At 34.7% G+C, this 18,621-nt stretch overlaps 1 protein-coding gene across 3 annotated transcripts in view; it reads right to left on the bottom strand.

Moving 5' to 3' along the window:
• PIK3CA (phosphatidylinositol-4,5-bisphosphate 3-kinase catalytic subunit alpha) overlaps positions 1-18,621 on the bottom strand; it is a 95,894-nt gene that overhangs the window by 12,301 nt on the left and 64,972 nt on the right. For all 3 annotated transcript variants that reach the window (XM_063621743.1, XM_063621745.1, XM_063621744.1), the window contains 11 exons: positions 18,324-18,429; positions 17,678-17,830; positions 17,451-17,585; positions 9,694-9,818; positions 8,752-8,833; positions 7,980-8,144; positions 7,656-7,759; positions 6,549-6,720; positions 3,520-3,626; positions 2,883-3,004; positions 1,662-1,740 (listed from right to left, as the gene is read on the bottom strand). In XM_063621743.1, the coding sequence (XP_063477813.1) occupies positions 1,662-1,740; positions 2,883-3,004; positions 3,520-3,626; positions 6,549-6,720; positions 7,656-7,759; positions 7,980-8,144; positions 8,752-8,833; positions 9,694-9,818; positions 17,451-17,585; positions 17,678-17,830; positions 18,324-18,429 (1,350 nt within the window). The remainder of the gene's footprint in view (positions 1-1,661; positions 1,741-2,882; positions 3,005-3,519; positions 3,627-6,548; positions 6,721-7,655; positions 7,760-7,979; positions 8,145-8,751; positions 8,834-9,693; positions 9,819-17,450; positions 17,586-17,677; positions 17,831-18,323; positions 18,430-18,621) is intronic.

Genomic DNA, 18,621 nt, shown 5'->3' with positions numbered 1-18,621 from the left:
ACTCTCCATTCTTTCCACCTTTCCTTTACTTCTTAAATTCTTAATACAGTCTATACTTATTTTCATTTTCTTACTTAATTCCTTGTAGCCTGGCTTCTACACCTACCACTCTAGTGAGTAAACTCTTAAAGCTAATGATGAGTCATCAAATCCAAGTGCTTTTTCACAGACCTTATTCTTTTAACCCCCTTGGAAGCCCTTGGCCCTACAAATTGTTTGTCCATCACTTCCTCTAGTACTCCTACTTCTTTTGATGACTTCTCTTACACAATCTTTTCTTCTACCTGCCCTTGTAAATAGGGGAATGTCTTAACGTTGTACTCCTGCTCATTCTTTCTTATTTTATGTTTTTATCACTGTTGAACATGCTCACAGTTTACAGAACTCAATTGTCTTCTAAGTCTTGTTATTAAAAAAAAGAAGCAGGGTTAAAATAAACCTGATTCTGAATTATAGTTTTGCCAGGTATAAATAAAAATGCTGTTATGATTTTACTTAAATAATTTTAATCTAAAGTTAAACTTGAAATAAAATTTTTACTTACGTTTACTTAAAAATATTCAGAAAAGACTAAAAAACCGTTAATATTTCTAATCATCTTAACTTCAGATGCTTTTTTGCAGTCATTAATTTATAATTAAACAATGTAATTAACCAGGGTTACATAGTTACCTTCTTTACTCTTTCTTAGCTCTACAATCTTTTTTACACTCTATTCCTTTGGGGGACATGGTAGTAGTGACATGTGGATCTCTCAAGACACAGGAAATTATACCAAAAAACGAAATTTGATTCATATAACATTAACCATCTTTGGAAAGCAGGAGGGGTTAAGCAATGTATCAGGAGTTACAAATTTGAAGTTGATGACAATTTTGTGCCTTAGCAGGTCACGTGAAATGTCCACTTTCTTCTTTGCAACAAAAGGGTACAACTATTTGTCACTGATACATTTTTGTATACTAGCTACTCTTAAAATTTATAAGAGGCATACCAATAAGCCCTTGTCTGGTGTTACCTGCAATTCCTACTAAATGTACCCTGTTGTTACATCTAGACTTGACTCTCTATGTCCACTTATGGACAGAGTGGGCTTTGCCTAAATGACTATGGATTTGCAAAAAGACAAGTCAGATAAGGAAGAACATTTTAGAAGCAACAATGACTAGGAGAAGATGAAGCATGACAGAAAACTTGGTGATAATACTAATAGTGTGGAAAGTTGGGTAGAAACCAACAGACTGGTAAAAACTCTAAGATTAGCTGGTTGCATAATTTTGCTGCAAAACTGATTCCAATATGAGGATTTATACAGCTTCAGAATTAGAAAATTCCCATTATGAAACTTTCTTTTAAACTCTTCTGAATGAAAACAGGGGTCTTTTGTGTCTCCTTTGTTTTGCTCCTAATGGTGACGTCAACTCCAGAGGCAGTAGCAGAGTGTTTATTAGCTTATTAGCTCTTTTTACTTAGCTGAATATAATTTAGCTATTCTAAGTAAGAGGAGGATATGTCAAAGTACTATAGTGTAATCAACTATTGATAATTACTACTGCATACATTTCTTTTTAGATATATGCCTCTATATGCTTCTATAATTATTAATAGTTCACTTTTTCAGGATAACTTTCAACATACAGGTTGCCTTACTGGTTACCTACCGAAGATCAAGACCTTGATTTTGCCAGATATTTTCCATAATACGAATAATTTGAAGTGTTAGCATATCTTGCCGTAAATCTGAAATTCAAATAATATGTATCACCATTTAATGCCACAGATGCAAATTTGGGGATCACGCCATCACATGGTTTTCAAATGAAAAACAAATACAGCTATATTTACTCTTCAAAAGAAACTACAGGAAAGCAATATTCTGATTTCTTTTCAAAAAATTTATAAATGAGTGTATATGTCCACTCAAAGCCTTTACATAGCTTTATTAATTTACTTATAATTTTTGAGACAGGGTCTTGCTAAGTTGCCCAGGCTTGTCTCAAACTCCTGGGCTCAAGTAATCCTCCAGAGCAGCTGGGATCACAAGCACACACCACTACAAATGGCTCTTAATATTCTGATTCTTAAATCCACTTTTAAAGTCTTTGCATAAACATATTTGAATAACAATGTAGGATAAGTGAGCATACATCTCACAAAAACTTTTAATTAAAGTATTTATAGTAATTATTTTTCTGAATCCTTAAATTTGAACATATGTTTATATTAAAATATTGGGATCAACAGAATTCACTGCTGAAATGTCATTTCCTATTGAAAACCCATCCATGATCCTCCTTCACTCCCCCCATAGCCTTTTTCTCCAAATAAGTATCTTCTTTTATATGGTTCCTAAGCAGACTACACTTTTCCTTTGCATCATGCTTGTAATTTTATTTTTGTAATTATTCATTTAATGTCCCTCTTTTCTCTGTTAGGCTGTAAGCTCCAAGAGGGCAGGGATTCTGTTTTCTTCACTGCTAAAACCCCAGGGCCTACCACATAGAATATTTATGAAATGAATGGATACTCACACAGCTAAGCAAATGATAATTAGAAACTGATTAAAAAAAAAAAACCAAAACAACAACAAAAAATACTTGTCTACACAGGTCCATGGGAGGGGGGTTGGAGGCAGGGAACAGGAAAAAGAAAAAACAAAAAACTGATTTCAGGACTTCTGATCTAAACCTAGTACTTCTTTTCTTTTCATTGATTATACATGCATATTTCAAAGGTCAAGACATCTGATTAATATTATGTTATTTTATCACATGTGTATATTCCTTAAACGGCTTTCAATAGTTTTCATGGTTCATAAATATCCTGTGTATAAAAAGATAGCTAAATTCATGCATCATAAGCTCATTAATACTCTTCCTTACCATCCCCATTTTTAAAGATGATCTCATTGTTCTGAAACAGTAACTCTGACATGATGTCTGGGTTCTCCCAATTCAACCACAGTGGCCTTTTTGCAGAGGACATAATTCGACACTCTTCAAGCCTTTAAAATAGTTAAAAACTTTACTAGGTACCTTTGCTTTATTATTCTTTTACCTTCAAATTTATTTTAAAATATAAATACAATATAGCTTTCTGAAGTGTTACAAAGATTTAAAACTTTCTCCTCAATTTTTATTTAGGAATCCATTTCTAAACAGTATAAAAAAATACTAAAAGTTTTAAAAGTTATATAATTGTATATGAATTTCCAACAAATATATAGATATATATCATTAGTTTTACAGACATTACATTTCTATTTCTTATCCTATGATAACAGAAATTCTAGCCACAGAAGGTTTTAAACTCTATTATTTAAGTAGTAAAACTCATTCTGAATAAAGGCAGTACTAAACTTAGGACAATTTACTACTCTTATTTTGAGGGTAGGAGAATGAGAGAGAGAAGCATAGACTATTGAACATTCTAATTGTAACAGACATTTTGACTTTTCTCAAGATTTTATCCAGAAAAAGTATTTATTTAAATATATCAATGAAACCCCCAAGAAAGTACCTGAGATTTCCTAGTTGATGAGCAGGGTTTAGAGGAGACAGAAAGCCCTGTAGAGCATCCATGAAATCTGGTCGTCTCATTTGCTCAACTAAAAACTTCATCTGTACCTGATTAAAAAAAAGGATAGTCACAGTAAGAAACTGACTTAATAAAAGATAAAACTAACTGCTAATCTCTTTTACACATGAGAACCTCAGTACTGTACAGTCTCTGAATCTACATCCTAGACTGGCTGCCTTCTAATTAAGGGGGTTTCTACAACACAGAGCAGCAACATTCAGACAGAAGCAAGACTGGCAGCACTGTGTACCCCTTCCTGTAAGAAGATGAAATCTGCTTGGTGATAGTGGCAATGCTCTTGGCTGTAGAGCACGGCTAGTCAACCGGCAGGTCAGCTGCCAGTTTTTGTAAATCAAGTTGTATTAGAATATAGCTACACCCATTCATTACATATTGGCTGCTTTTATGAGAATAGCAGAGTTGAATAGTTAAGACAGAGACCACATGGGCCTGCAAAGTCTAAAACAGTTACTATCTGGCCCTTTAAGAAAATTTGCTGATCTGTGTTCTAGAGGAAAAACTAAGGATACCATGTTATATTAGCTTAATAACCTTACTTTTAGGCTTTTAAGAAAACACAGCATTTATACTCTCTTTGTTGGGTAAAAGTGGTCTAGTGAGGCTAAAAGAAATTGTTGGGAAAAGGACTTGTAAAAACATTTGTTACATGGAGTCTCATACTATATTCAGGTTTTAGTATGTGGCTACAAAACAATATCCCTTTTTAATCAATTCGAATCAGAGCCCAGACTGCTGAGTTATCATGCAAATAGCTGGGATTTTATTTTAGGAAACCTTCAACTATTGAAAATATAAAATGTGAGTAGGGGGAAAAAGTGGTTAGGATCCAGGAATTAATAATAAATTAATTTTTATGCTGGAATTTAAATAAAGTGTTTTTTTCTTCTTGTTATATATAAATGAATAGTTAGAAAATCTGGTCATCACTGACTAGATAGCTCTTGTTCATGTAAAGGCATTTCTATCACTGACAACTCTAATGTTAGCACAGTGCTTCATGTATTTTATCACTCATTGTTATGACAAAACACAAAGCCACTCAAAGTAACTGCTTGTTTCTGTGACTGCAATCTTAGTTCCCTATCAAAATCTCATTTAAGCCAATAATGATCTGAGTAATGAATTTCATGTTCCTAATTAATCCACTGTATCATAACCAATTTGTGATATAAAAACTCCAGCTTAGAAGAAATGCCTATACAGATGGTCTCCAACTTACAATGGTTTTGACTTACGATTTTTCAACTTTGTGATGGTGTGAAAGCAACATGCGTTCAGAAATTATACGTCAAATTTTGAACTTTTATCTCTTCCTACATGCATTCAGTAGAACCTATACGTCAAATTTTAAACTTTTATCTCTTCCTGGGCTAGTGATATGCAACACAGTATTTTCTTGAAATGCTGGGTAGCAGCAGTGAGCCGCAGCTCCCAGTCAGCCATGCAGTCACGAGGGTAAATGACCAATACTCTACAGTGTACTGTGTGGCCAGCATTTTTTGGATACTGTGTTTTGTGTTTTCGCATCCCATCACATCTACAAAATGCCCACTTTTGCCTGTAAGATATTTTCAACTTATGATGTGTTTATCAGGATATAACCCTATTATAAGTTGAGGAACATCTGTATTTACAAATGTATCTAAAATTTAGTTTCTTTTTTCTCAGCTCGGTTACAATATATAAATACAATAAATTTTGTTCTTCCAGGGCAATCTAGTCCCTTCTTGCCCATAAATTCCAGTATCAGAAAGAGTACAATTATTTCCTAACATCCTATATTTGAATTTATATATCACACTTCAATAAAATCAACTCACACTGTATGACATTTACATTAATACAATAACTTTCTTTTAAATTTTTCTTTCCTTCAAGTACTTGTAATGAAGATGTTGGAAAAATTCATTCAGTACTGCTAACTTACATTCTCTGTCCTTTGGGGACTCACTAATATACGATTTTTTTTTTTTTTTTCATTTTACTAGAGGTGAGGAATGAGCTTCCTTTTAAGTGTAAGAGGTGGTGAATTTAGGATGTGGTGGATTGGACTGAATAAAGAATAGGGTGTAGGAAAAGGTCATAAAAAAGTTTACTTTGGGCTAGGCACAGTGGCTCATGCCTGTAATTCCAGCACTTTGGGAGGCTGAGGTGGGCAAACTGCTTGAGCCCAAGAATTGGAGACCAGCCTAGGCAACAAGGCGAAACACTGTCTCTACTAAAAATACAAAAATTAGCTGGGAGTGGTGGCATGCTCCTATAGTCCCAGCTACTCAGGAGGCTGAGGTGGGAGGATGGCTTGAACCCAGGAGGTCAAGGCTGCAGTGAGCCGAAATTGCACCACTGCATTCCAGGCTGGGCAAAAGAGCCAGACCCTGTCTCAAAAAAAAAAAAAAAAAAAAAAAAAGTTTGCATTGTATTTCCTACTCTTAGTTATACTAAGCTAGAGAGCAGATGACTAGAGTGTGTGATATATTTACTGAGTGACTCGAAATCCATTTTAAACTTGGAAATGTAAAAACTAACTTCTTTCCACTCATTTTCAGGGTCATTACTGAGAGACAATAAATAACAGAATAAGGAAATAACCACTGTAAATACTTAGGGAACTGAATAAGAGAAAGGAAGGGAAAGTAAAGGGATCTAACATTTACTGGGCACCTTCTATGTTCCAAGGATTGTGATAGGTTCTTTGCATATCTCATGTAATTTAATTCTCACAATGGCCTTATGAAGCAGGTATTATTCCCATTTTACAGACAAAGAAAATGAGTCTTGAGAGTCTGCATAACATGTCTAACACTACACAGCTAAGAGGCAGTGGAACTTGGTTCCAAATCCTAATCTGCTTGATTCCAAGGACCATGATCTGTATATACACTGGGCTTCTAAACAACTCTGCCCCACTGCAGTGAATAGAGTCTCAAACACAAACTAGAGTCACACACCTTTTGTGTTTCATCCTTCTTCTCCTGTTTGAGAATGTCAGTTAAGTTAATGAGCTTCTCCATTGCCTCGACTTGCCTATTCAGGTGCTTCAAATACATCCCACATGCACGACAATAGGACTCCAAAAGCAGGCCAAACCTCTGGCTAACTGTTTTATTGTGCATCTCAGATCTAAAAGAATCATGCAAAATTAAAAAAATATATATATAGTCTTAAATGAGTATACAAATAATCTTTGCTAAACAATTTAAACACTCATTTTTGAAATCCAATAAATGTTACAATCATACTAATAATAAAATTATTCAAAACCTATAATTTAGAAGCAAAACCATCATGAGTTTCAGGTAGTTCCTGAATGTGATTAAATAAACATCTAGTTTTTAGGTTTATTTCAACTAGTTTTCATTGACTAATCTCAGTACAAGATATAAAAACATGAAAAAAGGAAATTTAGCGCAAAAATAATCAAATGAAGAGGGAGGGAACAAAGCGCTCAGTGAATGCTATTTAACTCTTCTGACACACGCCTCCACTTCTTGTTTTCAACTTAACTTCTGGGTTCCATTTTTAAATTTTAACACTTAAAATATCATAATAGATATAAATCTGTTTCTAAATTTATGAAAAATTATATGGTTTATGACCTGTAACTTTTGAGTACTAGATATATCACATTCTACAAAACATTTTTTATTCTTAATTAGCTTGTTTTTCAGTAAGAACCATGGGAGTTTGACATTATTGTTCTGAATTTCAAGGTAAAACATTTTTTTTCTTTTTTGGGGGGTATTTTAATCCATATACACAGTGAAACCTACAGCAATACTCATCTGGACCCAGAAAATTTTACTTAAGTAGAACAAAAATCTTTAAAAATATTTCAGCTCTCATTCATAACTAAAATTTAGTTTTGAATTTATTACTTTTTAAATTTCAAAGAGAAAAAGTTGAGAAGCTCATCACTGGTACAAAATACTTTTAGTATGGAAAACTCTTCCAGCCAAACATAAACAAAAGTATATAAGTAATATATATTTATAAATCTATTAAGAAAGCAAGTAATATGTACCTTAAGAATTTAATGGGAAAATAATTAGACTTACTTTAAATGCCAAAAGAAAAAGTGCCCAATCCTTTGATTAGTCAATGCTTTCTTCAGTAAAAATCTCACAAGCAAGTTATCCAAATATTGTTCATATTTTAGGACCTAGGTGATTCAAAAACAACAAATCAGGGTCAGTTTCTGCATGGCCGATCTAAAGAAAATTTTTTCAGAAAGAAAGTGGATATTACTGGTAATAAATTTTTTTTTTTTTTTTAAAGCATAAAACTAGTTAGCGCAGTAGGTTTTTTAAAAGGAAGTTGTATGGATCTAGAATAAATTATTATTGTAATTAAACATTATTTATTATTTTACATGATTTTACCTGTACTAGCTGAATTAAATACTGAGAAAGTTTGTCATCTGTTAAGTATTTTTCCAAGCACCGAACAGCAAAACCTCGAACCATAGGATCTGGGTAATTACAGTCCAGAAGTTCCATAGCCTGTTCAGGTTTGATTGGAGGCCAATCTTTTACCAAGCAATACATCTGTGTATGAGAAAGACAATAAATCATATTTAAAGGGGAAAGATAGTTGTGAATGAGCCATCTAAAACACTGCCTTGACTTCTGATTTTAAAATTAGTTTAGATAAATAATCTCCTTAGAATTTACAGTTCGGCCGGGCGCGGTGGCTCACACTTGTAATCCCAGCACTTTGGGAGGCCGAGGCGGGCGGATCACGAGGTCAGGAGATCGAGACCACGGTGAAACCCTGTCTCTACTAAAAATACAAAAAAATTAGCCGGGCGTAGTGGCGGGCGCCTGTAGTCCCAGCTACTCAGGGAGGCTGAGGCAGGAGAATGGCGTGAACCCGGGAGGCGGAGCTTGCAGTGAGCCGAGATTGCGCCACTGCACCCCAGCCTGGGTGATGTGACAGGGCGAGACTCTGTCTCAAAAAAAAAAAAAAAAAAAAAAAGAATTTACAGTTCTAATTAGTTTTATCTGTGGAAATAATGTTAAGGGTATTTTTTCTACATTATATTACTATTATTAGCCTATTTCATTTATTTACGCAGACTTTCTGAGAGAAAACAATTTAAGTGACCTACCAATTTGTGCAACAGTTATCTAGTAATCTCAAACATACATTTACCTGGGCTACTTCATCTCTAGAATTCCATTTAACAGACAGAAGCAATTTGGGTAGAATTTCGGGGATAGTTACACAATAGTGTCTGTGTGGGAGAAACAAAATAAAAATAAACATTCTTGCATGCTGTTCAAAAGGTTTACATGTCTAACTTCTCCATATGCAATCTTTAAGCAGTCCCAAACTTCTTACATTACTAGCCTTTTTAAAATTCAAAAGACATCAGTGTTTAACACTATAGTTGGAAATATATTTACATATATACTTAGGCACAGTTATAATGGCAAAGAACACAAAAGGAAAATGCAAATGGATTATAAGTACTTAAATTTAGTTAACAGTTAAGAAAAATTATGAATATACGTTATACCACTCTTCATATAGCTCATATTTTTCACCTACTTACGCAACATGAATGAATCATAGAGTCACCACTTCTACTGTGGTTACTGGACAAAATTTATGTCTTAATGGACTTTCTGCAGAAATGCACTGCAACTGGTTTATTTAAATATACCAGTATCATCAACAGCAGGGTAATTTCTTCATAAATGAAAATAAGGCATTATACTATTTGAAGAAACGTAAGAAAAAAGAAAAATGAAAGGGAACTCCTAAAAATTATCATATCAAGACCAACTAAATCACATCTAAATTGACCTAAAACTACTAGAATATTTTAAACAATCCTAAAGGAAGTCGTATCAGGAATTCAGAGTAAGAAAAAGCATTTAATGTGCCAACTACCAATGTAGTATGATTTTCTACAAATACCAATTTACAGCCATTGTTTTTAAAAAGCCAATGTTTATAGTTTAAAAATCATGTAAATTCTGCTTTATTTATTCTAATAGGTATGGTAAAAATATGCCAAGATCAGCCAAACTCAGTTATTTTTTCTGCAATAAAGAAAAAGAAACAGAGAATCTCCATTTTAGCACTTACCTGTGGCTCCATAGAAAATCTTTCTCCTGCTCAGTGATTTCAGAGAGAGGATCTCGTGTAGAAATTGCTTTGAGCTGTTCTTTGTCATTTTCCCTTAATTCATTGTCTCTAGCTAGTCTGTTACTCTGTAAAATAAAATAATATCTTATATAGCTTTCTTTGTCATATTTTTCCCCTTTGGATTCACAGATGATTTACAAAAAAAGCAAATAAATTTTCATAAACTTTACACTGCTAAGTGACTATTGTAAAATAATTTATTCTCATTGCAAGACTTTACTTTCAGAGACAGGAAAGAACCAATCTAAGACATAATATTTGTGGAACAAATCCAGTAATTTATTTGGTTAATGTTACACCAATCACAGAAGAGTAACTGCTGAAGTTAGCCAACAACAAGACCAGATTAGGATACTAGAGGATGGTAGTGAACAATTTACTTTTCCTCCTGATGAGGATCTTGTTAACTTATCTGTGAATGTTTTTGATATAAGAGAATAAGAAACACTAAAATAATAAAAATGTAAACTCTTTCATGTTCTTTGCCTGAACAGATCCTTATGATCACTGCAGGGCTTTCAAATTTAAAAAGTAAAAATCAGTAAGAAAAAAAGAATGAAGAAACACCCCCATTTAAACACTGTATCCTGAATATTAGAAAACTAAAAATAATTTTTTTCATATAATTCCAAGCAATGTATATTCCCTGCAAATATAGATATATTTACTGTGTAATGAATAATGAGTACCTATAATGTATTATGCAAAAGAAATATAAACCCTTTAGGATGGGTTACGTATATTTCTAAATGGCTAAAAATGAAAGCAGACATCCATGCCACTTGGTTTGTATGTGTTTATATGCTGTTAACTTATTCAGCAGCATGAAGAAATATGACTGGCACATATTTGTTCAACAAGTATTTATTAAATATGTACTATGTACCTTGTTTTGTTCTTGCTGTTGGGATTACAAAATAGTAAAAGACCCTGCACTAACAGAGCCTCGGTTATAGTGGGAAATCAAATAAATAAAAATATTGGAAAATTGATATGTACTCTGGATGATGTAACAGAGAATGACTGAGAACATAGTATTTGTGATTCAAGTAACAAGAAGGAATCTTTATCCACACTAAGATTAGGGAAAGACTATTGCAGATGGAGAAAACACTGCAAGCCTTCCTCCCACTCCGGAAATAACTAGTTTGGTGTGAGGGAAGAAAGCCACTGAGCCTGATGGGCAATAGACAAGGGAAAGAAGAAACGTAAGCTGAATTCAGACCACGTAAAATTTGCAGGCCAGGGTATAAAGTTGGGATTTTATTTTATTGATAGCTATTTAAAGAATGAATACCATGATTTGATTTGTATTCCATAAAGGTTATTATGGCTTCTCTGTGGAAGGAGGGAGAGGTTATTACAATAGTCCAGGAAAGAGATAATACATACTCAATCCTCAATTTACCAGGAAAAGAAGTTGCTACTGTTTATTTACTTATTTTTATTTGTTTACATTTTAAATGTAAAATAACTTACAGAAGAATAAAGTGATGGGGAAAACAATTTTATTAGACATTTTAATAAGAATTTAAATATTATAAAACCGAATTCTTATCTACATTTTCCTGGTTTTCAAGATAAATATATCATTGTCAAACTAGAAACTACATTGTCAAAATGCAGTATTTTTGAAAACTCTGACGGCTCATAACTGTTGAAGGAAAGGCCATCTTTTTTCCTCTGTAATTGTAAAACATTTCTACTCTATAAATGCCAATCAGAATGATCAACCCAAGGAGTTATTTTATTTCTACATCATCTTTTTCCTTCTACTCACATTTGTATACACAGCTACCTTCGGCATTTGTCCATTTAAAAAGTGTATCAGGTAAATTTTTAAAGCAGATTTAGAGATTCAAGAAAATTTAAAAAAGAAAATTTTGGTGCATATAATAAAAGATGAAAAGAATATTGTAAAACATCAGGCTGTTCAGGTTCTTGTCACAAAATACTGTGTGATGAAGTCATTCTGGTGGAATGACTAACTGAACGTGAATACAAATTTCCTTTTTGTCTTTAGAAATACTATCAAATTTCCTTTTTGTTGTTAGAAATATATTCTTTACTCATCATTATCTTGAGTTTGAGAAGACTTAAGATAACTGAGAGACAGTTTAGGTATTGTCATCTGACATTTCATTTATATAATCAACTTCACTATGATTAGAGTTTAGAGTAGTGGTTCTCAACTAGGGTGATTTTGCATCCCCCTGACCTCCCAGGAACCTTGGCTAATGTCTGGAGACATTTTTGATGGCCATAACTTAGCAGGATGGCACTACGGGCCTGCAGTAGGGTGGAGGACAGGGATGCTAAACATCCTGGATTGCACACACAGGATGGCTCCTACAACAAAGAATTATTTGGCGCAAAATGTCAACAGTGCTGAGGTTGGGAAACTCTGCTCTAGGCTGCTACTATCTATCTGCATTCATATTATGATTTGTCTAATGCTTGTGAAATATCTTCCTTGGTCAGTTTTCATCTGTCATCATTCTGGGTGAAAAGTGAAAAATTCTGAATTCTTAAGTGTCCAATGAAAGCCTGAAAGAAACCAACCAACCAAACAAAAAAATTATAAAGACAGTGTCTGCAGACTTCTTCTATACTTCTGGAAAGATGATGCAAGACACTGGGCAATGCAATAAGAAAACTGAAGGATGATGTAACGTGATGATTTACTTCACTATTTTATTATCCTTCTAGGCTATTCTATCCTTCTTTTATATTTTCATATTATTTTAGTCTTTTTTAGTATAGTTGGAAATAATCAATATGGATAAAATAATTTCCAGGATGATGAAATAGTAAAATATTTAAGATACAGAAAAACTAAGATCCCATGTCTTATCTTAGATTTACAAAAGTTTCCAATAGATACAAATTATAACTGAAAAATAGAAGTTTTATTCTACTATGAAATAAGCAAATTTTTCTTTGGAATAAAAGTTCTTTTAAGAAAGAATACAGTCATCAAATATCAATCCTTACAAAGAGAACTGCTCAAAAAAGAGACTTGTATCTTTTAAATGCAGAAAAATATATATGCAGAAAAGATAATTCGTTTTCCAAAAAGTAGTGGTGAACACCTTACTGAGAACACAGCTATGAATCAATAAATTTCCTAAGTGCAATATACCAGGCTGCCTCTTGGTGCTGCTGTTACTGTTAATGGGATAGGCATGTTTTGGACTTCTTGGCCCAAAATTCATTGGCTGGTTTATCTATAGCCAACAAGGCCAAAGAAAAAGTAATACCTTTGGAAACACCAATGAACACAAACATCTTCTCTTGGCATTGACACCTTTGCCCTTGAGAAATCAGGGAGAGTTAATGGTTCTTGAACCTAGTCATACTGTGGTTCGAAAGCTATGGCCAAGATTAGAGAACTAGATCAATATTTAAATTCCATCTTATATACACTATTTCCTGGGGAACCTGGGTTAATGTGGTGAAGATCTGCTATTTTCCCTGCTTCTAAGCTCAACTAACAATATATTTATGCAGGCGTACCCTGTATTATTGTGCTTTGCTTTATCATACCTCACAGATACTGCATTTCCAACAAACTGAAGGTTTGTGGTGGTATCCCTACGTAAAGGAAGTCTCCTGGCACTATTTTTCCAAATTCATGTGCTCATTTTTTGTCTCTGTGTCACATTTTGGTAATTCTTATAATATTTCAAACTTTTCATTATTATTATACATTATGATGATCTGTGATCAAAGATCAGTGATCTTTGATGTTACTCTGATGCAGTTGGGGGTGCCATGAGCCAATTAAGATGGTGAACTTATTTGATAAGTGTTGTATGTTCCAACTTCTTCACCAACCAACCTTTGTTCATCTTTCTCCCTCCTCTCAGGACTCCCTATTCCCTGAGACACAACAATATTGAAATTAGGCCAATTAATAACCCTACAATGGCCTCTAAGTGTTCAAGTGACAGGAAGAGTGCCATGTCTCTTGCTTCACATCAAAAGCTAGAAATGATTAAGTTTAGTGAGAAATGCATGTCAAAAGCCATACAGGCCAAAGGCTAGGCCTCTGGTGCCAAACAGCCAAGTTGTGAATGCAAAGGAAAAGTTCCTGAAGAAAACTAAAAGTGCTACTTCAGTGAATGAAGTATAAGAAAACAAAACAGCGTCAATGATGAAATGGAGAAAGTTTTAGTGGTCTAGATAGAAGATAAAACCAGCCATAACTTTCCCTTAAGTCAAAGCCTAATCCAGAGCAAGGCCATAACTCTTTTCAATTCTATGAATATTGAGAGAGACGAAGACGCTTCAGAGGAAAAGTCTGAGGCTAGCCGAGGTTGGTTTAAGAGGTTTAACAAAGAAACTGTGAAGCAGCAAGTGTTGATGGAGAAGCTGCTGCAAGTTATCCAGAAGATCTAGCCAAGATAACTGATGAAGGTGGCTACACTAAGCAACAGATTTTCAATGTAAACAAAACAGTCTTATAATGGAAGAAGATGCCATCCAGGACTTTCACAGCTAGAGAAGAGAAGTTAATGCCTGGCTTCAAAGCTTCGGGCTGACCCTCTTGTTAGGGGCTAATGCAGCTGGTTAACTGTAACGTCAGGTTTTGAGAGGACTGACTCCAAATCTGAAAGAAGTTCTATTGTGGGCAAAATGCTATCAAATAGCATCACATGCTGCAGATAAATCTTTCACAAAAGGAAGGGTCAATCAATGTGGCAAACTTCATTGTCATCTTAAACTGCTGTAGCCATGCTAACATTACTTCAGCAACCACCAGCTTGATAAGTCAGCAGCCATCAACACTGAGGCAAGACCCTCCACCAGCAAAAAGATCACAACTTGCTGAAGGCTTGGATGATCATCAGCATTTTTTAGCAATATTTTCAAAGTATGTACATGGTTGTGTTAGACATAAGGCTATCACACACTTTACAGATGACAGACTATTACACACTTTACAGATGACAGTATAATGTGAACAGAGCTTTTATATGCACTGGGAAACCAAAACATTTGTGACTGTATTGTGATTTTTGCTTTAGTGCAGTGGTCCAGAATCAAACTCACAATACCTCAGAGGTATTAGCTGTACTTCAGTCTCAACTTCAAGGTTACTATCTCAGAGAGGTCTTTCCTGAACCCAATATATATATATATATATATTTGCCTTTTCCCCACAAATCCTCAGTTAGTTATTCTTAGCTCACTATTGTTTTTTCCTTCCTGGCACTTAATGTGATTTATACAGCTGACCCTTGGACAATATGGGGATAGGGCACTAATCTCCTGTACAATTGAAAATCCATGTATAAATTTTGACTCCCCAAAAACTTAACTACAAATGCCTACTGTAGACTGGAAGTCTTAACAGAAATATAAAGTTGATTAACACTTATTTGGTATATGTACTATACACTATATTCTTAGAATAGAGTGAGACAGTGAAAATAAAATGTTATTAAGAAAATCACAAGGAAGAGAAAATTCATTTATAGTACTGTACTGCATTTATTGATACTGTACATTTATTTTGTCTTTTGGGCGGGCATGATGGCTCACACCTGTAATCCTAGCACTTTGGGAGGTAGGGGAGGGAGGATCACTTGAGCTTAAGAGTTCGAGACCAGCCCAGGCAACACAGTGAGACCCCCATCTCTCTCTCTCTGGTTTTTTGTTTTTTGAGACGGAGTCTCACTCTGTTGCCCAGGCTGGAGTGCAGTGGCGCAATCTCAGCTCACTGCAACCTCCGTCTCCCAGGTTCAAGCAATTCTCCTGCCTCAGCCTCCCGAGTAGCTAACAGGCATGTGCCACAACGCCTGGCTAATTTTCATATTTTTAGTAGAGACGGGGTTTCACCATACTGGCCAGGCTGGTCTTGAACTCCTGACTTCATGATCCACCCGCCTCGGCCTCCCAAAATGCTAGGATTACAGGCGTGAGCCACCTACCCCATCTCTTATTAAAAAAAAGTCTGGCCAGGTGTGGTGGCTCACGGCTGTAATCCCAGCACTTTGGGAGGCCAAGGTGGGCGGATCACGTGAGGTCAGGAGTTCAAGACCAGCCTGACCAACACGGAGACACCCCATCTCTACTAAAAATACAAAAATTAGCCGGGCATGGTGGTGCATGCCTGTAATCCCAGCTACTCGGAAGGCTGAGGCAGGAGAATCGCTTGAACCCAGGAGGCGGAAGTTGCAGTGAGCCAAGATCGCGCCATTGCACTCTAGCCTGAGCAACAAGAGCAAAACTCTTGTCTCAAAAAAACAAAAACAAACAAACAAAAGTTTATGTTGTCTGTTTATAAGATTAGTTGTCTGTCTGAAATAAGGGCAACTGCAGCTGCAGACCTCAATATATGGTACACATCAAGCAATTCAACTTTTGCTTGTAATGCCATGACTTTTCTCTGCTTCTTGAGAATACCTCCAGCATCACTAGAGGCACTCCTTACAGGCCTCATAGTGTTATTCAGGGTTCACGGTATTGCACTAAACATGATGAAAAATATGCAAGAACTGTGAGAGTTCACTTTTTACTGCAATAAACAATTTACTGAAGTGATGAAGTGCTCATGTAGAGATGATCAGCATTACATAGTGTTTTGTTTTGTTTTTTGAGATGGTGTCTTGCTCTGTCACCCAGGCTGGAGTGCAATGGCGTGATCTCGGCTCACTGCAACCTCTGCCTCCCGGGTTCAAGCAATTCTCCTAACTTAGCCTCCTGAGTAGCTGGGATTACAGGCACATGCCACCACACACAACTTTTTGTATTTTTAGTAGAGACAGGATTTCACCATGTTGGCCAGGCTGGTTTTGAACTCTGACCTCAGGTGGTTCACCCACTTCAGCCTCCCAAAGTGCTGGGATTACAGGCGTGAGCCACTGTGCCCAGCCTACATAGCATTTTAAGTGGATATATGCAATGCTTGAGCTTACTACAATAGCAACAGGAGGTGGCTATGAAATCATTACAGTAGTACAGTATGTACTACAGTTAATTTTATGCAGATACAATTTAATACTGAATCTTTATATATGCTTGCATTTCTTTTGACTATGAGTGGTACCATGATGGTCTGTATTTGTGTGTGTATGTTTTGATAAATTTTAACTTTTTATAATAGATTTGTGTATATTTTATGGTCGTAAATGATAAAATAGACCTGTATCTATATATATTTTATGGATTCATGACATACCTAACTTCAATTTTTTTGATACTTCTAGGCTATGTAGTTTGTCTCCAAGTTTTTTTCAAATTGTCACAAATCTCCAAAAATTTTTCCAATATATTTATTGAAAAAAATCCACATATAAGTAGACCAGTGTAGTATCCATGTTGTTCAAGGGTCAACTGTAATCTTATATTTCTGCTTTTATCTGCTTAATGTCTATTGTCACAATTAGAGTGCATACTCAATGAAGGTCTGTTTAGTTCATGACTTTATTACCTAGTGCCTTTCCCAGTGCTTTACACATAGTCGGCATTCAATAAATATTTGTTAAATGAATGAAGGCAAGCTAGGGCTTTAAAAAAGCAGAGGTGCAGTAAAAATATTAGCATATAGAGAACTTAATTCTATTGCAATATTGCCTAGAGCTCATAGTATCTATGCCAGTAAAATATATGGATCCTTTCCCATAGAGAAATTATCTACCTAAATCCACAGATTATGACTGATACTTAATAAACTCAGTGATTTGCCTTACCAGTCCTGCGTGGGAATAGCTAAATCCTGCTTCTCGGGATACAGACCAATTGGCATGCTCTTCAATCACTGACATATCTGGGAACTTTACCACACTGCTGAACCAGTCAAACTCCAACTCTAAGCATGGAGTTTCCTAAGAGATGGAAGAAAAGCTATTATATACACAAAAGAGAGAAGGTTTGACTGCCATAAAAAATATCTAATTTATGACAATAAAAACCTTACTTTATTTGGATTTGATCCAGTAACACCAATAGGGTTCAGCAAATCTTCTAATCCATGAGGTACTGGCCAAAGATTCAAAGCCATTTTTCCAGATACTAGAGTGTCTGTGTAATCAAACAAGTTTATATTTCCCCATGCCAATGGACAGTGTTCCTTAAAAAACAAAGAAAAATATTCACTAGTCTAAATTATAAAACACATTTCAAAACACTCTTCTTCCGCAGAAAGGAAAATTCAACAATCATCTCTATAATAATGGGAATATAATATCTAAAAAAAAAAAAATTGATTTTTCAAAGTTTAAGCCATTCTTTCCTTTTTCCCCATTTGAAATTACATGTATTTTAATTATAAATAGAAAATACGAACCAAAGCAAGCATGAAGTATTTGCATGCAATGCCTGTTATATAGTCACTTTGCATTTTTAAAAATGGTATCAATAAGAACTCAAAATATATTCATCATAAATTCCTGAAGCTCTCCCAAGGTATTCTTCTATGATACATTTATTAAAAATTTAAAAATAGGTTTGATTTATTATTTTCTTAAATATAAAATAACATCCATTTTGTGAAAAAATTCAATCAGCGGTACAATCAGGAGTTTTTAAAGGTAAACATAATTGTTCCTTCTGAAATACTTTACCTCTTTAGCACCCTTTCGGCCTTTAACAGAACAAATGGAAAGGCAAAGTCGAGCAGCACGAGGAAGATCAGGAATGTATATATCATAATTCAGCCATTCATTCCACCTATGTAAAATTTTAAAGAAAAAATAATATATCGAAAAAAGTCTTCATCAAAGTATATAAATGACTCCTACAAATCACCAAGAAAAAGATCAACCAAACGAAAAACAGGCAAGAGATTGATTGGAAAAGGTACTTTATAAGATCATATTCAAATAGTTAATAAACATGAAAAGGGAGTCATTATTAGTCATA

This window comes from Symphalangus syndactylus, chromosome 17 (genome assembly GCF_028878055.3).
Source record: "Symphalangus syndactylus isolate Jambi chromosome 17, NHGRI_mSymSyn1-v2.1_pri, whole genome shotgun sequence".
Lineage (NCBI taxonomy): Eukaryota > Metazoa > Chordata > Mammalia > Primates > Hylobatidae > Symphalangus > Symphalangus syndactylus.
Note: the sequence above shows the minus strand (reverse complement) of the source record. Positions and strands in the feature narration are given on the sequence as shown.